The following is a 27,339-nucleotide window of genomic DNA, read 5'->3' as shown; positions in this document are numbered from 1 at the left end:
AAATTGTAAAATACAAATCCATTTCCACATAGTGTTTTTTTTCACAGAGAATAATATTTTATGCATGTGTACTGCTTTCATATGTGTTATGCATGAAATAGGCCTTGTTTCCTAAGATGCTATTTGAAATATTTTTTAGGACAATTTGGGAGGCAACAGCCAGACCTCTATGATCGCCACCATTAGCCCAGCAGCAGACAACTATGAAGAGACCCTCTCCACGTTAAGATACGCAGATCGAGCCAAAAGGATTGTTAACCATGCTGTTGTGAATGAGGATCCCAATGCAAAAGTCATTCGGGAACTGCGGGAGGAAGTTGAGAAACTGAAAGAGCAGCTCTTGCAGGCTGAGGTAATGTACAAGATAGGGATCATTGTCAATAACATCATAATAACTATGTATGGTGACATACACAGTTACTAGGCTTATTGCGGTGATCACTGCATAAGGTTCATAACTGTGTAATCACTATGTTGTACACCTAAAACTAGTATAATATTGTAAGTCAACTGTAATTTAAAAATAAATTTAAAAATAAACAATCAGTCTGGTTCTTCCTGTTTTTGACATTTCCTGGCTTGTGATATCTAAGTGGTAAGGACATGCTTGATTGCAGTTCGAGGTCATCTCCATGTAATTCAGCATTTCACTGTTGATTGGCACCTGGTACATGCTGAGCCTTGTGAAGACACGATGAGTAATACAAGACTTCTGTCCTAGTAACTTCCTGCCGATGAGGCAGACAGTTAAGAGAGAGTTGCTGCTACTGCCTAAATGTTTGCTACAGTGAATCAGTTGGTCCTTGAGAGCACAGATCTCTCCCACTGTGAAATCCTAAGAACCAACTGTGATGTCTTTATTAACATTGTTGACTGTATTCCCAAAGGGCTCTGTAGACTTCTGAGAAGCTAGTTGTTTGTCATCTCCCATTAAATTCATAGAAGATAGCGTAATCAAGAATAATTAAATGTTAGGAATAATTCAGAAATGTCTATATATTTTTTGTATCAGCTCCTGGGAGGAAACAAAATCTATAACTTTGCATTGTTGCCATCTTTCCTCGGTTCGGCTTAACCCAGGCTCTCATAATCACAGCATCTCCCAAATAGCTGTTACTTCAGGCAGGTTATGGGTAAGGCACTGTTCCATTTAAGAGAGGTAATGTGACTGAAATGGAACCCAAGTTCCTTAGGTTACGTTACATGCCAGGACTGGGGTGTGTACTTAGGACTTCTGAGTTCACATTCCTTCACACCAGCGTCTTCTGAGTGTTAGGAGCATATTAAGAATAGGAAAAAAAATGTAATTGCCATTATTTATTGAGCAGTTGTGTACTAGGCACTGTTTAAATACTTTTTATCTATTGCTTATCTAATCACAAAATTAATCAACAGGAGATAAACCAAAAGGAGTGAAGCAAAGATCTTGAATACTCCCTTAGTTGGTGATCTTGGCAGTTGCGTTATAATTTTTTGTTTATGTATCTTTCTCTTCTTTCAGGCTATGAGCTCCTATAGTTCAAGAAGCTATGTTTCATTAATTGTTTTCGTCCCTAATCTCTAGTATAACACTGATACCGGAAGGCATTTAGTACAGTGCCTTGCACATCATAGGTGCTCAGCAAATGTTGCTGTTTTTATTATCATCAGTCAGTGCATCAAGCATGATTTTTTCTTCATTGATGCCAAGAAAGGTAGCAAACACGTGAAAAATCAAAATGCTGATAGCCTTTAAAGAGAGTCCTGATCCTGAGAGGAAAGTGTGATGCTCCTGGAATGTGTTTAAAGATGGATGATCGACTTTTTTCTTCTTGTCTCTGAGTCCCCATGTTTTCACTGTGACCTTATAATCTACGCTGGGTGTGTAGAGCAAAACATGGCCAAAGGAGAGAGGAGCCCCAGCAGGTTCACCGAGAATGTCCACATGGGCCCCAGCACAAACTGTCCCACTCAGGCTCTGTTAATACTGTGAGACTGAGGCATACTCAGCTAGCCTACTGAGTATTCTACTGTCTAGCTAACAGTATTTTACTGTCTTTCTTGTTCAGAATAGGGTTATACTTGTGTTATTATAGAGTGTCAAAGCAAAGTAAAGGCTTCCCAAAAATTACAAGCTGCATATATCTGCATTTAGACCCCTGAGTTATTTTTACTGAACAAACTCAGATGGAAATTACTGCTCTTTTAACCATGTCCTCCTTCTAAGTGAATAAGATATACACTAAATGTATTCCATCAATAAGAAAAGTAGTTCATAGGCCCCTGATTCAAATTGTAAAATATACTGCTCACAGAAATTAGGGGATATTTTATCACTTCATATTCATTTTAAAATATCCCCTGATTTTTGTGAGCAGTGTAAATGAGAAGAATCTTCACCTTTCTTGGTAGGTTAATATGATTGGAATGCCATTATTGGTGATTTGCCTCTGTCTTTTTGAAAACGAAATCTGCTTAAGTAACCTTTTTCTTTCTGTTTTGAAGATGAACTTCACCATCTTTTAAAAAAAGTCTTTGAATGTGAAATTTAAGTATGGTGGGTAAAATTACTCTAATGATTTATATCAGTTTTATTCAGGACACTGGTATTTCTTTTCCCCCTTTAAATAGTAGCATTTGCCTCTTACATTTCATTTGATTAATAAAGATCTAAACCCCACCTTCACTCACAGTGTGTGACTTAATTGCTTCCAACAGACCGTTGATAACTGTTTCAGAAGGACAATAAGTGGTTGTCTTGTCATAATGGTGAAAAAAATTAGAAAATCTGATAGCTCTGGTTTCATTTTAAAGGCTATGAAGGCCCCTGAACTGAAAGAGAAGCTTGAAGAGTCTGAAAAGCTGATAAAGGAACTAACCGTGACTTGGGAGGAGAAGCTGAGGAAAACAGAAGAAATTGCTCAGGTAGCTTGGGAATTGAGGCCTCAAATATTGCGATTCTTTTTTCCATTTGCTGACTTTTCTGTATCGTCAGTCACTTGTCCTCAGAAAGTCTTTTAAGAACCACCTTCTGCTGAACTACAGCCTACAAAGGTCAGTTTAGACACTGGCTTTGTGACCTTCTTCAACTACAATTTGGTCCATATATTTGCTAGAAGTGTTGGAGGGCACTGAATTGAACAGGGATGGTATAGAAAATATCTTTAGGATTTTCTGCTTTTCACGTGTAAACAAAGTATGTTGTGATTTTACATCACTTGGCATAGCCTGTAGGGCTACCTAACTGACAGGGAATTTATAACGTACAAAACAACATAGTTTTTTCAATGTATTTGATACTGTGGGATTGTTAGAAAACAGTATCTGAATTTTATTTGAGATAAAATATAAAGCAAGAACAAATTCTGTGTGTGTAGTTATGTGTCTTATGAATCTCTGCACTATGCTTTTCACAAACATTTTAAGTTCACTGACCACTTGGAAATATTAGTCAAGTAGGCTGAAAGCAGTAACTAAGACCTAGTCCAGCTGTTTGCTTATGTGCTTCCTGTAGATATTCTCTCTGTCTCTCTCTGTCACACACACATACACACACCTAACTGCCTATCCCCCTTACATGCTTTGCGTTTTTCTATAGCACTTAACCCCATTGAAAATTATATATATTTACTCATATGGGTTTTTTTTTTACTGTCTATATCCTTCCACTAGAATATGAGTTTTCATGAGAGAGGGTGCTCCGTTTTGTTTGCTGTAGTATTCTCAGTACTAGTGCATAAATGGCTTGAGGGAATTAATAAACGAACAAACGAGCAAACGAATGACCGCAAGGCCCTCTACAATGGGGACCCAAGCTGCTCCTCCACCCCCATCTCCCACTACTTTCCCACATTTAGGTGGGGTTCTTGGCACCTGAAATCTTCTATTATGTCTAGCCTGCCCTGTAGTGGTGTGATGGATAAAGCATGGACCTGGAACGCTGAGGTTGCCGGTTCAGATCCCCAGGCTTGCCTGGTCAAGGCACATAAGAAGCAGCTGTGGGTTGATGCTTCCTTCTCCACCACCCCCTTCTCTCTCTCTCCTCACTAAAAAATAAATTTTAAAACATCTCTACTCTGCGCAGGGTATTTACTCTGCTTTCCTGTTTCCTTCCCCCAGAACACCCTGCCCTTATCTTGCTACTCCCGCATTTCTTCCTGTTGAAATTCTTCTTATGCTTCAAGAACCACCTTAAGTGGTTCTTCCTGCAGCCTTTGTGGTCTTTTAACCCATCATGGTCTCCCTCCTGCAAAGCTTGCAGCATGTTGTTCCTCGCAGCAACACAGGGCTCCCTCCTTTGCCCCCAGTTATGTGGCCTTCCCCCTCTATTAGATGGTAAACCCCTTAAGGACAAGATGGTGTCTGGTGCCCCCTGAACACTGACGCAAGATGTCACGCATTTCAGGCTCTAAGAAACTTGGTTGAGCTGAGTGGAATGTGTAATTTCATTGGCATTGTCCCCAGAAACAGTGACTTACACTTTCCATGGATACATCTGGTGACTAGAACAACAAATAGTCTCCTGCTTTCATCTGCTTTGTGCACAGGAGAGACAACGGCAACTTGAAAGTATGGGGATTTCCCTGGAGACATCTGGTATCAAGGTGGGGGACGACAAGTGCTACTTAGTCAACCTGAATGCAGACCCTGCTCTCAACGAACTTCTGGTTTATTATTTAAAGGTAAGAGGGTATATAAACACATAGTTGCAATCTGATTCATTCATGTACAATCCACATTTGAATCTGGGTATCTGTCCCCATGATTTTGCTTTTTGTATCCAGTTTAGCCCTCCTTAAAACTAAGAGGATTCATAGTACAGTCAGGTCACTAACGAGAATGAAAACCAGCTATTTTGTATTTATCCCATGGCTATACTGTTAGGGCTGATTTCTTGTGAGCATGAGCATCAAAGGGGCACACATGGGCGACCAAGGGTGTGTAGGTACTGATCCCTGGCTGTGGCGACAAGGATTCTGACAATATTTAGGTTCAAACACAAAGATTCTGAGAAGCTCTGTAGAGTCACAGTTATGCTTCTGAGTAATCCTTAGGAGATCTCAAGATCAACGTTAAGGCTAAAACAAACTCTTGTGGTAGATCAGACACCTGGGGTTCTTCCATTTCTACCTCTTCTAGACTTACATCCTCAAAAAATAACTTTTTGTCCCATAATCACCTATTTTTTTTCTTTGTATTTTCCTGAAGTTGGAAACAGGGAGGCAGTCAGACAGACTCCCACATGCACCCAACCGGGATCCACCCAGCATCCACCCGGTATACCCACCAGTGGGCGATGCTCTGCCCATCCGGGGCGTTGCTCTGCCGCAACCAGAGCCATTCTAGCGACTGAGGCAGAAGCCATGGAGCCATCCTCAGCACCCAGGCAAACTTTGCTCCAATGGAGCCTTAGCTGCGGGAGGGGAAGAGAGAGACAGAGAGGAAGGAGTGGGGGAGGGGTGGAGAAGCAGATGGGCGCTTGTCCTGTGTGCCCTGGCCGGGAATTGACCCGGGACTCCTGCACGCCAGGCCGACGCTCTACCACTGAGCCAACCGGCCAGGGCCTAATCACCTATTTAGTATGGAGACAGAATGCGGCCTTTTAGATTTGACACTTTGACCTCAGGGTATGGCACTGCCCGCCATTGGATAGCTTATTGCATCTGTTCCCAGATTTTCACAGCCCATTTACACTCTTTAAAAATGTCCCAAAGAACTTTTGTGTATATGAGTTATATCTATATTTACAGTGTTCGCTACTAAACCTGAAACCATTTAAAGGTACAAACATGTACAAATACACAGTCCATTAATCTTCAGAGCCATGACATCACACATCATGTAGCCTCTGGAAAACACTGTACACTTGGTGATAAAATGAGAGTGCAAAGGCATCTTAGTATTTTTATTAGTGTAGTTTTGACCTCATGAGCCTCGTAAATGGTTCACAGAGACCCACAGATTCTGATACTGTACTTATAGAAATGCTGATGTATTTTGTTAAGAGAAAAAATAAGATATGTTTTTTAAATAGGTCACCCCAGTTGACATAGGGCACTCAGCTGACCGTGAGGCCATTTTTTATCAGACACAGTTTCTGAGTTATGGTGGTATATAAATATATGTATTTATTTAAATAACTGTTAAGGTTTGGGGAGCTAGGGGCTTGAAAGCAGCTTTTATATACTGTCCACGCATAAATCAGTGAATAAAAATTTCTGCATTGTGAAAGGTTAGATAGGCACCTTGTTAAGGATTCTGATCTGTATAATGAATGTACAAAATGTAGTGGAGAATAAGCTAGAATTGAAGCAAGGAGCTTGGTCTTCTATTCTCCTGTTTATTCTACTTTTTCCAGACACATAATATGACACAAATAGTAACTGAATTGTTGAGAGATCATTAACACTTAAGACCTGTTCATTCAGGAAATGGTTAAGGGCAAAGGAATTGTTTCTGAAATGTTAATTTTGAAAGACTAAGTCTTGGGCTTTCTCACATTCTCAGTGGAATAGAAAGTATTGTTATCATAATGGTTAAATGATTGTTAGAGTGAAAGAAAAACAAAGGGATGAGCAGTGGACTGAATCACCAGGAGTCACAGTCCACAAGTGTGTGAGGTTGGAAGTCCTTAACCTCTGACCTGAACGTTGTATAACCCAAAGGCTTCACCGCTCTATGTTATATTAGTATCAGATACTTAACTATTTTTAACATTTTAAAAGTTACATATTTTTAAGTATTACTTCCCATGAAACTATTATTAGTAGTTCTTGAATTTAGATAATTGTTTTCAAAGCACTTTTGCTGTTAACTCAGCTGATCTTTAAAATAATCCTGTTAAACAAATCAAATTGATATCATTGTTCTGGTTTTTTCCAAAAAAGAAAAAGAAACTAAAGCTGAGAGTGAAATGGCTTGCCTGTAGTCACATAAATAGTAAGTTATCAAGTTAAAATTAGAATCAACCGTATTCTACTGTTAAGTCTGATTTCCTTATATTTTAAAGCAGTGTCTAACCACTGTTGTTTAACCCCTTCCCCCTGTTATAACATTTTTTAAAAACTTTAGTATTTAAAGGTAAGCTTTTGACTTCTAATGCTCCAGACATCTTTCATCTCCTGCCTAGTATATTGTCAAGCATTTGCTGTTGGGTTATTGAAATTGATTGTGATAAATTTTTGGTGATTTACTTGTAAGTGTGCATTTTTACTTTTTTTAAAACTATTCCTAGGACCACACAAGGGTGGGTGCTGATACCTCTCAGGACATCCAGCTCTGTGGTATAGGAATTCAGCCTGAGCACTGTGAGATTGATATTGCATCTGACGGTGATGTCACTCTTACTCCAAAAGAAAATGCAAGGTAAGGAGAGTAAATGGCTACTTCACATATTTTGTGTGCCTTACTTTCAAAAAAAGACTGCCTCTTTCTATCTTTTTACTTCAGTTATGTCAAAGTTAAGGCTACAGTGGGTCCTGGGGGATTGCTTTCCAATTATGGAGAGCTAGATAACAACATTTCTTTTCTTTTCTTTTTCTTTTTTTTTTTTTTTTTTTTGTGGCACAGACAGAGTCAGAGAGGGACAGATAGGGACAGACAGATAGGAAGGGAGAGAGATAAGAAACATCAGTTCTTCGTTGCGGCTTCTTAGTTGTTCATTGATTGATTTCTCATATGTGCTTTGACGGGTGGGGGGGTGGGGGAGAGGCTACAGCAGACCAAGTGATCCCTTGCTCGAGCCAGTGACCTTGGGCTCAAGCTGGTGAGCCTTGCTCAAACCAGATGAGCCCACGCTCAAGCTGGTGACCTTGGGGTCTCAAACCTGGGTCCTTCACATCCCAGTCCAATGCTCTATCCACTGCGCCACCACCTGGTCAGGGTAGATAGCATTTCAAGCACCAGCTTCGGGGTAGGCTGATTCTGCCTTGACTGGCAGACTGATTTTGGCGAACACACTTTGTTGATCTAAACTTCAGCTTGCTGTTATGGTAAGTGAGGCTAATGGTAGACAAAACATGTAAACAACTTGGCTAAGTGCCTGACACATAATAAATATTGAATAAAATTAGTTCTTACTCAGTGTAATGCATTGTGTCTAAAGCAGTTAATTAGATAACTCCATTGTTTCTGAAAATTTATTAAACCATGCTAAAATATGTAAGCATTTGATAATTGACAGGCCAATATATAAATATTTACTTTTTTATTTCTACTAAATGATGTTTTAAATTATTTAATCATCAGGTATAATAGTTAAATGAAGTTCTAAAATGTCATTCATTAATACATAAATAGTTTAATTCAGAACACTCATTTTAAAAGGAAAATATAATCATTTCAAATTATTCTGTTACTATTGACCATATACATTTCTAAGTGATGAAAAACTGAGACTAATAAAAATAGCACACCTGATGCATAAAAGTTTGTAGCACTTATAGTGTTATGACTAAAATACTTAATGGTGAAATGATACTATTCTTTAATTTTTACTTATTCTAAGGTCAAATAGTCTTTAGCCTTATACTGTATCCTCCTCTGATAGAGACTGAGTTTTGTTGTATTTTTTTTAATACTCTCTCTCTCTTTCTTGACTTTATTGAAGTAAACTAACAAAACTATATATACTTATAGTATGCAACATGACAGGCTGATCATACTCTCTTCTTACACTATATCTAAAAATCATTTTAATCAGAAAATTTTTAATACCCAATTTTAATTTCAGTTTTATGGCTTTTTATCCTACTCTTCTTTCTTCCCCACCCTGCCCAATCTTCTCCTTTCCTGGAACCTCAGCCTAGTGGTTCGTTCATTCACTCAGGACTCTGCTCCTGGCTTTGTGCTGGGAACGCCTAAGTACAGGAACTCAAAGCCCCAGGGAGGAGAATGTATAGAAGCAACAGTTACTATACAGGTATAAGATAGTGCTTTTTCTGAAGTGATCTTTATAACCTGCAAATCTGATCACTGTGGAAGAGTGGGGTGTTTATAGCACTTGAAGTGGGGAGATCAGTTAGGATTTTATTCTAGTATTCTTATGGGAACACAGCAAGTGCCAGTAGAGGTGAAGAACAAAATGTATTGAGATTTGAAAGTCAACAAGTTGTAATGATCTGCTTGGTGAGAGAACGGGGACTCAATCAGTGAAGGAAAGCGGGAACTCAGCAATGGTCACCGATGATTATCTTGGGAGACCAAATAAAGAGTGGTACTGCTAAACCAAAATAAGGAATACAAGAGGAGAAACCAGCTTGGAGGATGATAGATAGGTTCAGTTTGGGGTACTTTGATGTGTCCTTGGGATATCGATGTGGAGATATCCAGTAGGACATTGGATTTAGGGTTGTAAAGCTAAAGATAGAGAATTGGGCATTAGCAGCATTGTCTCTCTTGAAAGTGGATTGGAAGTGTGTAGTGTGAAAATTAAACCAACGTTTTGGGATGGTCTGAGGGATAGTCCATGAAGGAGGCTGAGACAGGAGCCAGGGAGGCAGTAGAGGTAACAGCAGAATACAGTCACGGAAGCTAAGAGTAGAGAAATTTTTAAGGAAGGAGAGGTCAAAACAGAAGCTAAAAAGATTCTATTTGTTTCTAAGTCTTATTTATTCATTTTAGAGAGGGGAGGAGAAAGAAAAAGATGGAGAGGAGCAGGAAGCATCAACTCCCATATGTGCCTTGACCAGGCAAGCCCAGGGTTTCGAACCGGCGACCTCACCATTCCAGGTTGATGCTTTATCCCCTGTGTCACCACAGGTCAGGCTAAAGAGAGTCTATTGACTCTATTTAAAAACTATTAGAAACTATCAACAAATACAGTAAAGTTGCAGGATACAAAAATCAATATATAAAAGTCTACTGCTTTCCCAAACGCCAACAATGAAACTTCAGAAAATGAGCTGAAAAAAAATTCCTTTTACAATTGCAACAAAAAAATAAAATGCTTAGGAATAAACTTAACAAAGAATTTGAAGGACCTGTATACTAAAAACCAGAAAGTATTATCGAAAAAAATTCAAAAAGACTCAATGAAATGGAAAAATATTCCACATTCATAGATCGGAAGAATCAACAAAATTAAAGTGGCCATATTGTCCAAAGCAATATACAGATTTGATGCAATCTCCATTAAAATCTCAATGTCATTTTTAATGAAATAGAACAAAAGATCACCAGATTTGTGTAGAACCATAAAAGACCCTGAATGGCCAAAGCAGTTCTGAGAAAAAATGAAGCCAGGGGTATCACACTACCTGACTTCAAATTATACTACAGAGCCACGATCATCTTAATAGCATGGTATTGGCAGAAAAACAGACACACAGACCAATGGAACAGAATCAAAATCCTAGAAATAAAATCACATATATATGGACAAATAATCTGTGACAAAAGAGCCAAAAACACACAATGGAGAAAAGAAAGCCTCTTCAAGAAATTATGCTGGAAAATTGGAAAGCCATATGCAAAAAGAATGAAACTTGACTATACTTTGTCCCCATGCACAAAACTCAATGCAAAATGGATCAAAGACCTAAATATAAATATTCATTTTGTTTTCCTTATTTTTATTATGAAAAATTTCAAAGTTATAAAAGTGGAAAGAATGGCATAATGAACCTCCATATATCCATAATCCAGTGTCAAGATGAGCACCTCAGAGACAATTTTGTTTTAATTACATGCCCTTAACATCTCCTCCCTCCCCTCTGTATTATTTTAAAGCAAATTTTAGATATTATGACTTTTGCATTCATAAATATCTCAGCTTGTATCTCTAAAAGACTAATATTGTTAAACATAACTTTAATACCATCACACCTAAAGTAACAACAATTTCTTATCATTATATATTGTCAGTATTCAGATTTCCCGTTACCTCATAAATGTTTTTTTCCTGTTGTTTTTTGGAATAACGATCCAAATAAAAGTCAACCATTGCCATTGGATATTGTATCTCTTAGATCTCTTTCAGCCTATGGGTTCCTCCACCCTTCCCCCTCCCCCCCCCCCCCCCGCCTTTTTCTTGTATTTAATTTGTTGAAGATGCCTTGTTGTTGGTCCTAGAGTTTCCCCGTCATCAGCATTTTGCTCATTGCATTCCATGGCATTATTTAGCATCTCCTACGTACTCTGTAACTCTTAAATTAGTATTTACATATAGAAGCTTGGTTAGATTTGGCTCAAGTATTTACAAGAATATTCCATAGGTGGTTCTGTCTGTCTCCTATAGGCTGCACAGCACACCAGGTTATCTCTTTTTTTCTCTCTCTCTTTTTTTCTCTTTTTTTATTTTTATTTTTCTGAAGCTGGAAATGGGGAGGCAGTCAGACAGACTCCCACATGCACCCGACTGGGATCCACCCGGCACACCCACCAGGGGGCGATGCTCTGCTCATCTGGGGTATTGCTCTGTTGCAACCAGAGCTATTCTAATGCCTGAGGCAGAGGCCATGGAGCCATCCTCAGCACCCAGGCCAACTTTGCTCCAATGGAGCCTTGGCAGCGGGAGGGGAAGAGAGAGACAGAGAGGAAGGAGAAGGGGAGGGGTGGAGAAGCAGATGGGCGCTTCTCCTGTGTGCCCTGGCCGGGAATCGAACCCGGGACTCCTGCACGCCAGGCTGACGCTCTACCACTGAGCTAACCAGCCAGGGCAGGTTATCTCTTTTTGGAGGATATTTTAGCAGCCCTTAATCATCATTGCTTAGGTCATGTATTCCAATGGTGACTGTTCCTTCTTCAGGTACTAATAAAATACGTCTGTTAAGAGAATGTCCCCCTAGTTATCTGTTTAGCTACTGGGACTGGGTTTTGTGCTCTTTACCATTCAGCTGACATTTCCTTTCCTTGGCACCCCTTCAGGTCCTGTGTAAATGGTACCCTTGTATGCAGTACCACCCACCTGTGGCATGGTGATCGAATCCTATGGGGAAATAACCACTTCTTTAGGTAACATCTTTGTGTTCACTAATATTTTCATATGTTTTTATTTCTGTTATCTGAGTGCAAAACAAGTTGATTTTCTCTAATGGTGAAAAACCCCACAGAATTAATTTACCTAAGCGGAAGCGGCGAGACTGGTTGAAAGACTTTGAGAAAGAAGCAGGCCTTCCAGAGCATGACGTGGATGCAGCCAGTGAAGCCTCTTCAGAACCAGATTATAACTATGAATTTGCACAGATGGAGGTTATCATGAAAACGCTGAATAGTAATGGTAAGGCCCTCATGTCTTGGGCACGTCCTTATCTCACAGCATTCAGTGAGCGACCAGTATGTATACAGTAATGTGCCATTCTGAAAATTTAGACCCACCAAGTTGCTAATTCCTTAGGAAGGCCACAAGTGAGGGGCTAATGAAAGTCTTCCAGGGCCCAGTTGGCTCCCTCAAGAGGAACCAGAAAGTAGGTGGAATCTCTGCAACCCCTTATCCCCAGCACAGTTGTGGTAACATTTTCATGGTCCTAGAGTACTGAGTAACTGGCATAGACTTTCTTATCAAATGTCCCCTTGTTGAGTGTGTCATTCCCGAGTCCTTCAGAACATGAAAATCACTGAGGGAGTATCAATCCAGGAATTTAAAATAAAATCTGATGAAGAGATTAAAGTCACAACATTTTACTATAAACTGAGTTGGAAATTATACCCATAAAGAGACTTATTTTAAAATGATAGCTAAAATAAAAACCTTTATAGGCTCTTATTCACTTGACTCACACTCCAGCCTGTCTGAGATCTTTAAAGAACAGATTCTCCTTAAAACATTATTTCTACATCCCTCCTTCCAGGTTTGCAGTGATTGTATAAAGTTCTTCCTATCAGTGTCTGAAAGGAAGCCCTTTACCTTCTTTCTTCTGTGTTCATACATACTCATGTGAGTTCAATAAAATACACACCCAATTTTTTCCTTACTTACTGTTTTGTAAATCTCCTCCTTCCTTTTCCCATCTCCCAGTCTTTTAATCAGCACACTTGATACCTGGGCGCCGGCTGCAGGACAGGACAAGGCAGCCTGTTACCAGGCACAGGGCTGCGTTTCTGAGACTACAGCTATTTTTACAGGGACATGGTTGAGGCTACATTCAGGAGCACCTGAGCAAGTTGGTGCTCAGCTTCCTTTTTCCATTCATCTATTCTTTGGATACCTGAGGATCCCAAACTGGAATGAGGGAGTGCCTCCAGGAACCCTGAGAGGCCTACGACGGGCATCCTCCACCTGATAGGCTGCTTGAAGAGTATTTTGGTTTTCACAGTTGAGCTCTTTCCTTAATGTTTACTGCTCACTCTACTCTTCAAATAAGCCTATCTGGGGAGAACTGAGCATGGCTAGTGGATTGTTGGTCAGCTCTCTGACATATCAAATTGGGGATTCTGTTACAAGAGTAAGGATATTGATGTTTCTGTTTATCTCTTACTTATGGACTTCTTGGCCTCAAGGACCCGTCTTTTTAATTATAAAAATGAGGTATGAAGAAAAGGCCAGATTGAGAAACAAGTGTAATGTGAAAACAACAGAAAAGGAGGAAAAAAATAACTATGAAACATGTTTGATAATTTTTCTTTTTAAACATTGTTAAGATTAGGGATTAAATTAGCTAATGGAGCTTTGGACACTTCAGTGCCGGCTGGGCCACAGCTAGGAATCAAGCTTTGGTCCACTCTTACTACTTACCAAAGATGGGAGAATCCCAAAGATGTTTCAAATTGATGTTTGGGCATCAGGATGACATTAACAAGTCATGTAATAATGTGCCTGAGCATCAAGCCTCCTGTGAATGATTATTTGGACAGGGAGGGTGCAAGCTTCAAACTCTAGTTGGAGGAACTCCCATTTGAAAAGAGCTTATTTCTTTCAATGAGGTTACAGGCTATTGGGGTCTCTGTCCTCTAACTCTGCAGAGTGTCCCCATAGTATCAACTGAATCATGTATCATCCCTTATCAGAGATCTCTAATTTATTCCAGTTGCCACCTTCTTGTCATATGCCTAGTCAACTCCTGTGTAACCAAGGACTATTTAGTAAGCACTGTTAATTCCTTCAGACTTCATACCCGTCAGTGTGGCCTGGCTCAGGGTATGAACATGAGTTACTCATTTGTATTCCAGATCTCCCCTTGCTCTCCAGTGTTGATTTTGTCTATTTAAAAGTAATGTTTTCCTGTCTGACTTGTGGTGGCGCAGTGGATAAAGCGTCGACCTGGAATGCTGAGGTCACTGGTTCAAAACCCTGGGCTTGTCTGGTCGAGGCATATATGGGAGTTGATGCTTCCTGCTCCTCCCCACTTCTCTCTCTCTCTCTCTCTCTCTTTCTCTCTAAAATGAATAAATAAAATCTAAACAAAAAAATGTTTTAAAAAGTAATGTTTTCCCACTCCATTGTTTACCTAGTTTCATTGGTAAATGGAGCTTCCCTGTGGGGCACACGGGCATGCTCTGATACAAGGACTAACGTGTTGGTCGCTGAACAGTGTTCATGCGATTCACCTCTGCTGCTAGGTGGCTTCCCGATAATAAGCCTGTCTGCCTGGTGGTCATCCCCTTGGTGGTCCTACCTGAAGATTCTCTTCCCTCTCCTGTGGTTTCAGACGAAGCTCCTGCACAAACAATGGGATAAAGGTTTTAGCTGATTGGCACTAGCATGAGGGAGCTTGGGCTTCCCAGTGCTGCTGATTGGTGCTTGTGCTTCGTGCTTTGGCAAAACCTAACGTGATTGGGAAGAAGCTGATCTTTCCTGCCTGCTGGTGTTACTCTGTATTCTTGACTGAGGAATGTTCCCTTTTCAGTGAAGACCCCTGCTTCCCCATATCTCCACCCCACACTCTCCCCATGGTTATGATCTGGCCGCTGTTCTTTTCCTGCTGCATCTAGTGGCACAAACATGTCACTGGTATTATTGCTGCTATCGCTAATGGCTTTGTTCCTGTTGAAAGCACTGCAGTTAGAACATCTTACTGCTGTATAGATATTTACCTGTGTTATCTTGGTAACAAAGTAGAATAGTGTATTTTCAAATGTCTAGAGTAAACAGTGATCGAAAACTCAATTTATATGAAGTAAGAGTAAAAGCAAACTTAGTATCTGTAGACAATAATGCCTTCTTCCCAAACGTATAACATTAGGCATCAGATACTCTTCTGTTTTCACAGTCAATGGTAGCTCTAAAGTTAAGAGCTATTAAGGGATGGTGAGGGTGGTTCCTATAGCTCCTTTACTTTATCTGGAATTAAAAGGTTCTTTTTTCCCCAAAGGTATCTATTTTCCTTCAGTTTAGTGCCTTGGGTCTCTTAGTGTGAATGCATCCTATTATCTGGCGCATAAATGTCCTCCAGCCATCACCCCCCATCACCACCATTCTCTTCTCTGTTCTTCATACAGACAAGTAAGTTTGAGCTCATTTCATAGTTAGTTACACACCAGGTAAACAGTAAACTAAAGAAGAAGAAACGTGCTCTGCCCAAAGGAAATGTGGTCATTTTTCTCTTCCTAAAATACCAACTTTTTGGTTACTTGGCCTTAGGTGCCAGACTCACTGAGTTTTAAAACAGCTCGTTCAAAAGAATGAAAGTGATAGAGGGAAGTTAAAACTGTGGACACTCTTTTGGTAGTTGATTGATCATTTGTGAATAAGCCAAATGATCTTTGGCTTCTGTCCTAGGCCATATTATAGAGTCAGATTGACTTGCTGATTAGGGTGATCTTTTTTAAAAATTGTAATAAAGGCTTGAAATCTGTTAATTAATTTTAAAAGAAAATGTTATCAAATATATATAAGAGCAAGGTTTTTCCAGACTTGTGTTAGGATCAGAAGTTAAAAAAAAAAATACCTTCAGTCCCGGTACCTCTAGCAGTGCTGTGTGTGGCAGGCCCGGCCCAGAGTCCAGGCAGGACTTCCAGGCTATGGTGGGGCAGGCACAGGGAAGGGTGGCTCTGTTTTCCAAATCTGCCTGTTGATTTGTGGCCACTGACAAAGCCTGGTGAGTAGTAGGGGTGTTAGTCATGGAAGCTGCTACAGCAGTTTAAACAGCCCCAGCCACGTGGTGAAATCCCATCTATTTCAGCCATTTAGGGTCATGTGTGTTTCTATACACCACCGACTAACAAGTAGAAATAAAGATTAAATACTACCTTATTCAGTGTCTTTTAGTAAAAATCCTGGCATATCATTTTATAAAATGGTGTGTTTTCCAGTTTTCTCTCTCTAAAAAGAATTCATGCCCTGGCCGGTTGGCTCAGTAGTAGAGCGTGCGGAAGTCCTGGGTTCGATTCCCGGCCAGGGCACACAGGAGAGGCGCCCATCTGCTTCTCCACCCCTCCCCCTCTCCTTCCTCTCTGTCTCTCTCTTCCCCTCCCGCAGCCGAGGCTCCATTGGAGCAAAAGATGGCCCGGGCGCTGGGGATGGCTCCTTGGCCTCTGCCCCAGGCGCTGGAGTGGCTCTGGTCACGGCAGAACGACGCCCCGATGGGCAGAGCATCGCCCCCTGGTGGGTGTGCCGGGTGGATCCCTGTCGGGCGCATGCGGGCGTCTGACTGCCTCCCGGTTTCCAGCTTCAGAAAAATACAAAAAATAAAAAAATAAAAAAAATAAAAATGGATAATTAAGGATCTTGTCCTTTACTTTTTTTTTTTTTTTTTTACATAGGCAGAGATAGACAGGGACAAACAGACAGGAACGGAGAGAGAGATGAGAAGCATCAATCATTAGTTTTTTGTTGCATGTTGCGACACCTTAGTTGTTCATTGATTGCTTTCTCATATGTGCCTTGACCACGGGCCTTCAGCAGACTGAGTAACCCCTTGCTGGAGCCAGCGACCTTGGGTCCAAGCTGGTGAGCTTTTTGCTCAAGCCGGATGAGCCCGTGCTCAAGCTGGTGACCTCGGGGTCTCGAACCTGGGTCCTTCCGCATCCCAGTCCGACGCTCTATCCACTGCGCCACCACCTGGTCAGGCTTGTCCTTTACTTTTTAAACCTAAAGTCTAAATAGAACAAAAAATATATTTACTGTATGAGAAATATATATACTTTTTAAATTCTGAGAGAACTTTCCTTCTCTAGTTCTTACATTTAAAATTCCTTCAAACTCCCTCAAAAAAAATTCATATTACTCCTTTTTTGGGTTTGTTTGTTTTTTTAGAAGTTTTAGGGCTATGTCAGAAGTTCTGATGCTTTGGGATATGTAGATTTTTAGTCTATAGAAAATGTCTTATTCACTCATAATCTGCTTTTGTGTAGATTTGTTTGAGTAGTTGGGGGGTATAAGGTGGGGGAGGGTAATTAATTTTTAATCAGTTTTTTAGATAACATATTTTAGGAACTTTATGTCAAGATTCTGTGAAGAAAACCACTCTGCTTTGAAAAAATGTTGACCTAGAGAATTTTATATTAGCAAAGAACCGTATTTTTTTTAAAAATATGAGGTGGGGCAAAAGTAGGTTAAAGTTTATTCTTATGTTATGACTTATTGTTTACTGTATTGTTTTCCATACGAACAACCGTAAGCCTCCTTTTGCCCGACCTGTGTTCTTTCCCAGAGTACTAATTCTAAGCACAACACTGGAGGTTAGTTCGTGTCTACCCCACCTGTATTCTTTCCCAGAGAACTAATTCTGAGCACAACACTGGAGGTTAGTTCGTGTCTACCCCACCTGTGTTCTTTCCCAGAGAACTAATTCTGAACACAACACTGGAGGTTAGTTCGTGTCTACCCCAGCCAGTCTGCTCGGACCTGAGGTCAGGTGTGAGCGTAGGTCAGCTCCTTATCCTCTCTGAGCACCAGTTTCCACATCTGTAAAATGGTTTTTTGCAAGGCTTTCATGAGATGATGCATGGGAAGGGTATATATAGGTCTTCTATTTGAGATATAGCCAGTAGCTAATAGAATTATTATTGCCATTGTGGTTGTTATTTTTATTAAAACAACTCACCTATACTGTGCATATCATGATATTTAGATTGCTTTTTGCTTTTAGTATTGTATGATTTCACCTTATTTTTATTTAAAAGCTGATATCTCTTTTTCTCTCTTACTGCTCATATAGAAAATTAGTACAGTTTACACAATTATTTCACAAATTGATAAGGGCCTTCTGGAAAAGTCTGTCAGTAGCTGTCATCAGGTGTTACAAAATCTTAATTTCTCACTCTTATCCTAGAAATTAAACTGAGAGTCAATATGTGGAAATACAACACAAGTAGCACCAAGTAACAGGCAGGTGGCTCCTTGTGTAAGCAGGTAGTTAAGCCCCTGGCTAGTCTGAGGATATGAACACATCTCATGTAGGTCCCCTGTACGGCAAGGAAATGCTGATTTTCCAGATAATCTAACACACTGTTTGCCTACAGTCTTCTCACTTAAAGATATCAGTAACATTCTTCTTTGTATATGTGGTCAGTGCCTTAATCTTTCTTCATGGTTTTGAGCTCATTAGTCATTACCAAGCTAAGGTCCTCCCTCAGCCAGTTAACTCTTCAGGATCAAGTCTTACCCATATCACAGCACCTCTAGTCATAGTTCTGGCCCTTTTGAGCATGATCTATTAGTATCTCTGTGCCTGTTCACCCACATGCTTGTTGGTGATCTCTAGATCAGCAACAGCAAAAAACAAAACAAAAACATAAAAGCAGCCTCTTTTTTTTTTTTTATTTAAGCGAGCGGAACAGAGATAGTGAGACAGACACCCACATGCACCCCTACCGGGATCCATGGAGGAACAGCTACTTTTAGCACCTGAGGCTGATGTGCCTCAGTGCCCTGAGCCACAGTCTAAGCAGTCGAGCCACTGGCTGTGGGAGGGGAAGAGGGAGAGGGAAGAAGCATATGGTTGCTACTCCTGTGTGCCCTGACTGGGAATAGAACCCAAGATGTCCATATGCTGTGCCGATGCTCTACCACTGAGCCACCAGCCAGGGCAGCCTTTTCTTTCTGGAAGCAAATAACCTTCCCAGTTGTTAGCACCTGAGGAATTGCCAGACCCTATACTCAATATTTTCAAGTATATAATATGATCTGTAAGTTTTGTTCCTCTCTTATTAGAAAAATGAAGAAGTAATTGTGTGTTTAACATAAAGCCTTTGTCACATACCAAAACTAAATGGGCACAGAAATTTGCTAGCGTAAACATCAAATCTTGTGTGGCTCTGTCTTTGAGGCAGTTCCAGATTTCAGTGCATGGAATCCCAGCCCCTTCTCCTCTACGCTCTACTTAAGAGTAGATGAAGGAGCTATCCCAAACATTAGGGTGAGCTCATCAAACTGAAGAGAGTAACATGTTTACATGGAGGGAATTGATCTAAAATGTTAGTGAAAGCTGAGAGGACTTCATCCAACAGGGTCTCTCCTGGAAAGCATGTTTAAAGGCCAGGTACGGGGGAGGAATGAGATGGTTTTTGCCCGTCTTAGCCACCACTGAAGACACCTTGCCTTGTCTCTTGGCTCACCAGACCCGGTTCAAAATGTGGTTCAGGTCCTGGAGAAACAGTACCTGGAAGAAAAGCGGAGTGCACTGGAGGAGCAGCGGCTCATGTACGAGCGGGAGCTGGAGCAGCTCCGCCAGCAGCTGTCCCCAGAGAGGCAGCCGCAGAGCAGCGGCCCCGACCGCCTGGCCTACAGCAGCCAGACCGCGCAGCAGAAGGTGACCCAGTGGGCAGAGGAGAGGTAAGAAAAGAGCCCAGTCCACCGAGAATCCAGGCTGCAGGGCCCTGGGACTGTGGGGTAGGGTTGTGAGACATGCCCAAGGGCGACAAATCTAGCACAGAAGGAAACCATAATCCCTTGTCTGGATTATTAGCAATTGGCTTTTCTTTTCCAGGATATTGTCCATCCTAGGTATGTTTAAAGTTAGTTGTTAAAGACACTCCCACTCCCCCCTCACCCTTCCATAAAAATGGTACCAAGTTAGAATGCTTAGTCTGTTAGGTGTTCAGATGGAGGAGTAGAATTATTCAGATTGAATAATTCTTTAGCATGAAAACCTTTCTCCTTATTTTATATTTCTTTTATTTGAGATTGTATTTAAATATAACTAACTTCAGTGTTAAGAAATCTCTTAAATATGATTTTTTAAAAATGATTACTTAAAACCATGGCTGGATAGCTCAACTGATTTGAGTATTGTCCCCGTCGCAAAGGTTGCAGGTTCGATCCCCGGTTAGGGCACATACAGAAACGGATCTATGTTTCTCTCTCTCTTTCTCTCTCTCTCTCTCCTCCCCCCTACATCCATTCCCCTCTCTCTAAAATTAATAAATAAATTTTTTTTAATTATGAGTTTCAAACCCTTATATCAGACCTGAGTTAGTAGTAGAAGAAATGGTAGTGATAATGGTAATAACAACAATGAATTATTGCTAAGTTCTGCTGTGTGCTTACTCTAGTCTAGACATGGTGCTAATTTTATTTATTGCTCCCAACAGCCCTGTGTCATCGGGACTATTACCTCTCTCTTGTAGATAGGAAAATCAATTTAAATATTCTGACTCAATCCCCCATCTAGTAATGAAAAGCCAGAATTTGAAAAAGCTAGGTCTGTCTATAGACCCATTAATAACTCCTGTGTTATAATAATAATTAATCATAATAAAAGCAGCATCTGATATTTATAGATGTGTCAGTCACTAAGTGCTTTAAATATATTCATCTAATCTTCATGTCTGCTACTATATTTTATCATTTTCACCCCCATTTCACACATGAGGAAACTGAGGCTAAGAGGTTAAATGACTTCGCAGTCATTTAGCTAGTAAGGGATCAAAGCCAGGGCAGTCTGGCGTCAGATGTCTTATTCTAACTCTTGCATGTCTAGCAATGAGATGATGAATTTGAACCACATCCAGGGAAGAGGACCCCAAAAGGAGAAAAGGAGACCCTACCCTGCATTAAAAGGCTCACCAGAGTAGTGCACTTCAGTGTTCTAAATTAAGAGAAAAGAGTCAATTACATTTTCTCCAGGAGCTGCCAGCTCACCTCTCTGGACACTGAATATGAATACTTATCATACTTATGTTATTTTTTGTATTTTATGGTGCCTGAGTAAAACAGACAAAGGCTATTGAGGATGCTTTTTCTGAAGAGAGCTACCTCTTCCACATTTACTGTGAGCTGCTGGCTGTGCTCTAAACAACAGCTAGCTAAAGGTAATTCTTGTAATTGTACCTGCTGAAAACCTTACTATTTATCCTCCCTATTTACTCTTCTGTGTACATAAGATTGTAAAGTACATAAAGTTGTGCAATAAAAACAGTGGATTACTTTTATTTATAGCACTTTTCAGTTAAATGTCAAAAAAAATTTTCACTTCCCATAATTCCAGATTCTCAAGGTTCAAATTGTTAAAACTAAATAGAGTAGAAAGGATGACATTTTGAAGAATGATTACAGTATCAATTTCACCAGGTTTCACTAGGTAAAATTAATATGTCATTAAAGATAGGTTGTTAAGAATCTAGGACTTTTATTTAAGTAGTTGTTGATGGCTTGTGAAATATTGAAGGACTCAAACCTAAGTAAATGTTGAGGGTTTGAGAATCAAGTATATGAGTTAGAAAGAATTACAAAGAAAACTGAAGATGTAATTCATTCTTTACACTTATAATTTAGAGTAAGATATAAATAATTGAAAATCAAACCATAATAACAAATTTTTTAAAGTTTCATTTAACAATAGGAAGTACTGCAATTATATAGTTATTTATTTGCTGTTATCCCCTCCACTGGAAAATAAGGTCTAGTGGGCAGGGTGTCAGTTTCAATCATTGAGCATCCCTAGTGCCGAGAATGATGTTTTCACGTCGTAGGTGCTTAGTAAGTAGGGATTGTGTGGGATTATTGAATGGTAAGCAAGAATGTGATAGAAGTTGGGCAGAGGGCACAGAAAGTGCCATGGCTATAGTGGAGAATAAGACCCCAGAAGTTGAATCTTCTGCAGAGATTTCCTGAACAAGGAAGGATTCCAAGTGAGTTATAAGAGTAGAATTTAGGATACTCAGAGAGCAGGGGAAGGAAGGCATTTTGGATAGGTAGAATGTGATAAACAAATATGAAGCAATAGAGAAGAAGAAGATGTATTTGGGGAATTACATGAGAAGTTTTGTTGAGTCTTACAGGGGTCTCAAACTCAACTCAGCATGTGGGCCGCAGAGCAAGATCACAGCCGTTCGGCGGGCCGCACTAGGTCTACAAAAGGCAACTGTTACACAACACTTTTCTCACTGCAGTTGAAAACAAAAAAAAATCAGTACAACAAGCACAATCGTACATGCAGTTTACTGCGGGCCGCGAGTTTGAGACCCCTGGACGGTGATTTACAAAGGAATAGGGAGAATAAATCCCCAAACTCTTAGCTAGGGCATGTGGGAGGTCTGCAACTTACACGTGTGGGATGTATCCTGTGGAAGAGGAGAAGGCTTTGCGCTGAGGAGTTGTTTGGGAAAGGCGGGGGCTTATAAGGACTGCTTTACATGGAAGAGGAAGAGCCTAGGCACTGTGAGAATTTGGGGTGAGTATGAGGAACATGAACAGATGTAATAAACAAAACAGAAAGAGAGAGATTAGGAGATCTTTCAAAGGGAGAATCAACAGGGCTTTTTTCTGCATATTGTGGAGAAAAGATCAAGCTAGCTGATAGTAGTCAAGCCTGAATAACTGGGGAAAAATGTAATTAAGACAAGACAGGAAAGCATTATCAATGTGTGATTTATTTTAGGTCATTCTATATTAACATCTTTGCTGTGGGCCTCCTGTGTCATTTCTAAAGTGAGAAAAAAGTACTGATTTGAGTGTTCCAGGCTTATCATTTACCTATGCAGTAAGGTCAGGAGGTGCATAAACGTTAGAAAAGAAAAGCTACATTAAGCATAGAGCAGCCTGCTAAACTGGGTTGCCTTTGCGCCCAGTTTCAGAGGTGGGATTCAGATGTACTCTTTCTTTCATTCAATGGGTAGTTTCAAATATCCTACAATGGGCCATGCAGACAAGACAGGGTGTAATGACAAGCAGAAAAGACAGAGTCCTTACTGCAGGGGCCCTTACAGCCTCTTAGGAGAGACAGACTTTAGTCGAATATTGTAATTATACAAATAGGTGAAACATTACAAGTGCTACCAAGGCAAAATGGGGCTTGGAGGACATGTAATAGGGTTTTGACCCAATCACGATGTCAGTGAAGCTTTTCTCAGAGGTGCTGCTGTGTTCAGGGTTGAGAACAACATTCCTGCTGCTGTGGAAGTCCCCACTTCCTGCCTTTCACCCACTGAGGACACAATGCAAAACACTTTCTTTTTTCTGACCCCAGAGTTTTTCACCTACCCCCCCTTTCCTGACCCTAAAACCACACAAATGTCATAATCATGCTTTTGTCCTAAAGGATTCTTTCACTGATTTTTTTTTTTGCATCACTGTATCAAAATCTAGTAGTTTTCAAACGTCATATAATTTTTAAAAATAGATTTTACTTACAGCACTTCATGTATTTGCTTCTCCTCCGTGGTAACCGGCAGGTAGCCCACAGAACCCTAGTGGGGAGGGGGGAAAGAGAAGAGGTTCATTTGGTGTCAAAGATCGATAGAAAACTATTGCCTGAAAGGTGTTTCTACCACTTTCTAATAAGATGACCAGATTGCAGTTTCCTTTTCTTTTCGATTGTCTCATTGCCTTTTCTACTGCACTACAGGGATGAACTCTTCCGTCAAAGCCTGGCAAAACTGCGCGAGCAGCTAGTTAAAGCTAACACGTTGGTGAGGGAGGCAAACTTCTTAGCTGAGGAAATGAGCAAACTCACTGACTACCAGGTGACTCTGCAGATCCCTGCCGCAAACCTCAGTGCTAATAGAAAGGTGAGAATGAGAGCCAGGTGCGCATTGGTGCGTACTTTAAGATGGACCATAAAAACATGATGTCCAAGGTGACCTCCCCGAGGAGATCCGGAAGTGAGTCAGAGTACTCACTCTTTTTAAAACTTCCACTATCAATCTTCTCATGTATATATGCCCTGAGATAAGATCAGAATATGAGACTTTGGTAGGCTTGAAGAAACCCTTCAAGCTACTTTAAATGCTTTCTTTAAAACTAGAAATATACATGAGTCACCTCACCTGCTTTTCTCTTTCACATACATCCTTCCTTCTGAAATAGGGATCGCTGTATGTTTTGTTACAGTATCATTTTAAGACTGAATTCTACAAGAGAGGAAGACTGGTGTGATGACTGTCTTTACCAATACACAGAAGAGCACTGCCCTCATTCAGAAGTTTCCCAGCATTTCTTTTTTTTTTAAATTAGGGCATTTACCACCATTTCAACTTGAAGAATTTTTTTTTCTTTAAGGAGAAACTTTGAAAAATTTTAAGTTTTCATCCATTCATTTTAATCTCCAACAAACAAGCCAGAAAAGAGTGAAGGAGTCCATCAGTCTTGCTGGGTTTTGGTCACTTGACCAAGTACTTCTCCTTTGAGAAATGTATTCCAAATCCATAGTCATAGAAGTGAATTTAAAGTTTTATGTGGTTTTTATATAAAGATGCTTATCGTAGTATCCTTTATAATAGCAAAAATTTGAAAAAGCCATTATATTGAACAGTAGAATAGTCAAATAAGTAGTCCATATAATGGATTACCATGTTACCTCTAAAAATTTTATGAAAACTAGTGAACACAAGAAGATGATCATAATATAAAAACTGTAGAGAGAGAAGTAGGATAGGAAATTTACTTTTTTGGGGTTTTTTTTGGTTCTGCTTGTGATAAAAATTAAGTCTGTGCCTGGGTATACATAAAAGGTGGAAAATAAACCAAAATATTCTATAGGTGGTGGAATTTCATCTTCATATATATATATATATATATATATATAATGTTTTCTTAAAACAACTTGCTACTTTATAATAACACATATTGCTTTAACAATCCAAAAAGTAAGGACAAGGTTTGTTTTATTTGTTTTGGTTTTTTTTTTCTTCATTCTGCAGAGAGGAGCAATAGTGAGCGAGCCAGCTATTCAAGTGAGGAGGAAAGGAAAGGGCACCCAAGTTTGGACCATTGAGAAGCTGGAGAATAAATTAATTGATATGAGAGACCTTTATCAAGAATGGAAGGAAAAAGTGCTTGAGGTAAAAGAGATAAAATGTAAAGGAGACTCGGTCATGTTAACAGCAGGGAGTATAAATGATTTCATCATCATAACACACACAAAAACACATACATATGCCAGTGAATATTTGTAGTGATGCTTTGGATATTTAGGTTAGAAAAGTAAAATAAAAGTGCTCTGGAAAGGAGTGCTAAGTTGCATCAGTTACAGAATGTTGGTCCCAACACAGATAGGAACTGAGTAGAGAACACAGCATCCTCTTATTGGGCTGTATTTTACTGCACTTCAAGTGAAACGAAGTGGAACAAAATTGTGTCGGTGTTGTGGGAAGCCAGCTGGACGGGGTTGCCGCGGGTTTTCCGTTTGTTAGCATACGTTCATGCTCCCCTAGCTCTGATTATAGCTGGGTAAGTTACTATGAATAATTCATTTTTTGGATATTAGTAATCAAAAAGAAGAGTCAGTGAAGGAAATGAGGCAAAGCACAGGGAATAAGGTCAAACAGGCTGCAGGTGGGGTGTGAGAGGGAAGCCAGGGGAGTAACTAAGGAAGGGTCCTCTGCAAGAGATCACTTAGAGCCCTAACTAAGAAGACCCTCTCATGGGCTAATTTTGTTTTATTTATATGAGCAATTCTGATTTTACTATTTTGTCTGAATAAATGCTTTTAAAAATTGTTAATACTAGTCTTAAATCATATTATTTCATTTTGATGTTTTATTTTCTTCTCACTTGTCCACCTGCGTCTCCTACCAACTCAGGCAAAGAGACTGTGCAGGAAACGGGGTGACCCTTTCTATGAAGCCCAGGAGAATCACAACCTCATCGGTGTGGCTAATGTATTCTTGGAGTGTCTCTTTTGTGATGTGAAACTTCAGTATGCAGTCCCTATCATCAGCCAGCAGGGGGAGGTAAGGACAAGCCATCCTCAGAGAAAATGGTGGTTCAAGTTTTAGGAGTTTTTTTCAATTTAAGTTAAATTCTTGAGGTTGATCGAGAAACTAGGCAAAAAAATAATGATCCTCATTCATTTTTCGCTCTTATCAATAGGAACTATCAAACTCAACTCATGGTTTTATTTATTATTATTTTTTTTTTTATACTTTTTGTATTTTTCTGAAGTTGGAAACGGGGAGGCAGTCAGACAGACTCCCGCATGCGCCCGACCGGGATCCATCTGGCACGCCCACCAGGGGGCGATGCTCTGCCCATCTGGGGCTTCGCTCTGTTGCAACCAGGGCCATTCTAGTGCCTGAGGCAGAGGCCACAGAGCCATCCTCAGCGCCCAGGCCAACTTTGCTCCAATGGAGCCTTGGCTGCGGGAGGGGAAGAGAGAGACGGAGAGGGGGAGGGGTGGAGAAGCAGATGGGCGCTTCTCCTATGTGCCCTGGCCGAGAATCGAACCCGGGACTCCTGCACAGCAGGCCAACGCTCTACCACTAAGCCAACTGACCAGGGCTTTAACTCATGGTTTTAAAAGATTATTATAACATTTTATATTTGTGGTTCACAAGTTTTTTTTATTTGTTTTAATCAAATTAGAAGTCTTTGGAAACCAGATTCAGCATTGTGTCCGTATTAATTTCTTTGCATATTTTACCTTTGTGGTGCAGTCCCCTCCTGGCCTCTAACTGGTCTTTGCAAGATATAACTTGAGAGGATTATTTTGAAACCCAAAGTATTCAAAGAAAACTATCTTGATTACCCCATTGTTACCCACTTTAAAACTCTTATATTTCAGTTATTTAGACATACAGGCCTTATGTAGGCATAAGACATTTCAGAAAATGTTCAAGTTTTAATTTTAAATTTAATAATACCCTTATTTCCTAGCTTGTCCTTCAGTAACAATCAGGGTTATTTTTGTGATTCCTAGAGCAGGCCTAAAATAGAGTGCCATTCTGTGAAAGTGGACCCAGAAGATAAACCCTAGGTACCCAGTTGTGGTGTGTAAGTACTCAGCCTACTTTGCTCATGTCATAACCGCCTTGTAAACATTCTGCTCTACAAGACTAGAGGGCTGGAGTTGCTTTTTCCTGTGTTAAAAATGGGTACAACCAGTGGCTGAGTCAGTGTTCTTAAGCTAGAGTCTGTGAAGGGCTTTAAGGTTCCATGAGTCCCTCTGAAATGATATTAAAAATGTATTTGAGTCTCAGAAGACATTGAAAAAAGCTTAAGAACCACTATCTTCTGATTTCTTCTATTCCCCTCCCCTGCCCTTGCTACTTCCTCATATTTACTCCCTTGTCAAATACCATCAGGCTCTATCTCTCAGGTCCTTG

The 27,339-nt window shown here is 40.2% G+C and overlaps 1 protein-coding gene and 1 non-coding gene across 2 annotated transcripts in view; one reads left to right on the top strand and one right to left on the bottom strand.

Annotated features, from left to right (window-relative positions):
- Window positions 1-27,339, top strand: part of KIF13A (kinesin family member 13A) — a 274,258-nt gene that overhangs the window by 210,714 nt on the left and 36,205 nt on the right. The window contains 10 exon segments of the mRNA XM_066377121.1: window positions 140-352; window positions 2,794-2,904; window positions 4,527-4,661; window positions 7,214-7,344; window positions 11,845-11,931; window positions 12,030-12,196; window positions 19,417-19,630; window positions 23,643-23,805; window positions 24,937-25,077; window positions 25,819-25,968. Coding sequence (XP_066233218.1) covers window positions 140-352; window positions 2,794-2,904; window positions 4,527-4,661; window positions 7,214-7,344; window positions 11,845-11,931; window positions 12,030-12,196; window positions 19,417-19,630; window positions 23,643-23,805; window positions 24,937-25,077; window positions 25,819-25,968 — 1,512 coding nt within the window.
- TRNAS-GCU (transfer RNA serine (anticodon GCU)) lies at window positions 26,441-26,516 on the bottom strand. Its single transcript has one exon. It is a non-coding gene; the product is annotated as a tRNA-Ser (tRNA).

This window comes from Saccopteryx leptura, chromosome 3, assembly GCF_036850995.1.
Source record: "Saccopteryx leptura isolate mSacLep1 chromosome 3, mSacLep1_pri_phased_curated, whole genome shotgun sequence".
Taxonomy (NCBI): domain Eukaryota; kingdom Metazoa; phylum Chordata; class Mammalia; order Chiroptera; family Emballonuridae; genus Saccopteryx; species Saccopteryx leptura.
The sequence above is the reverse complement of the archived record's forward strand: the minus strand, read 5'-3'. Positions and strand labels throughout refer to the sequence as shown.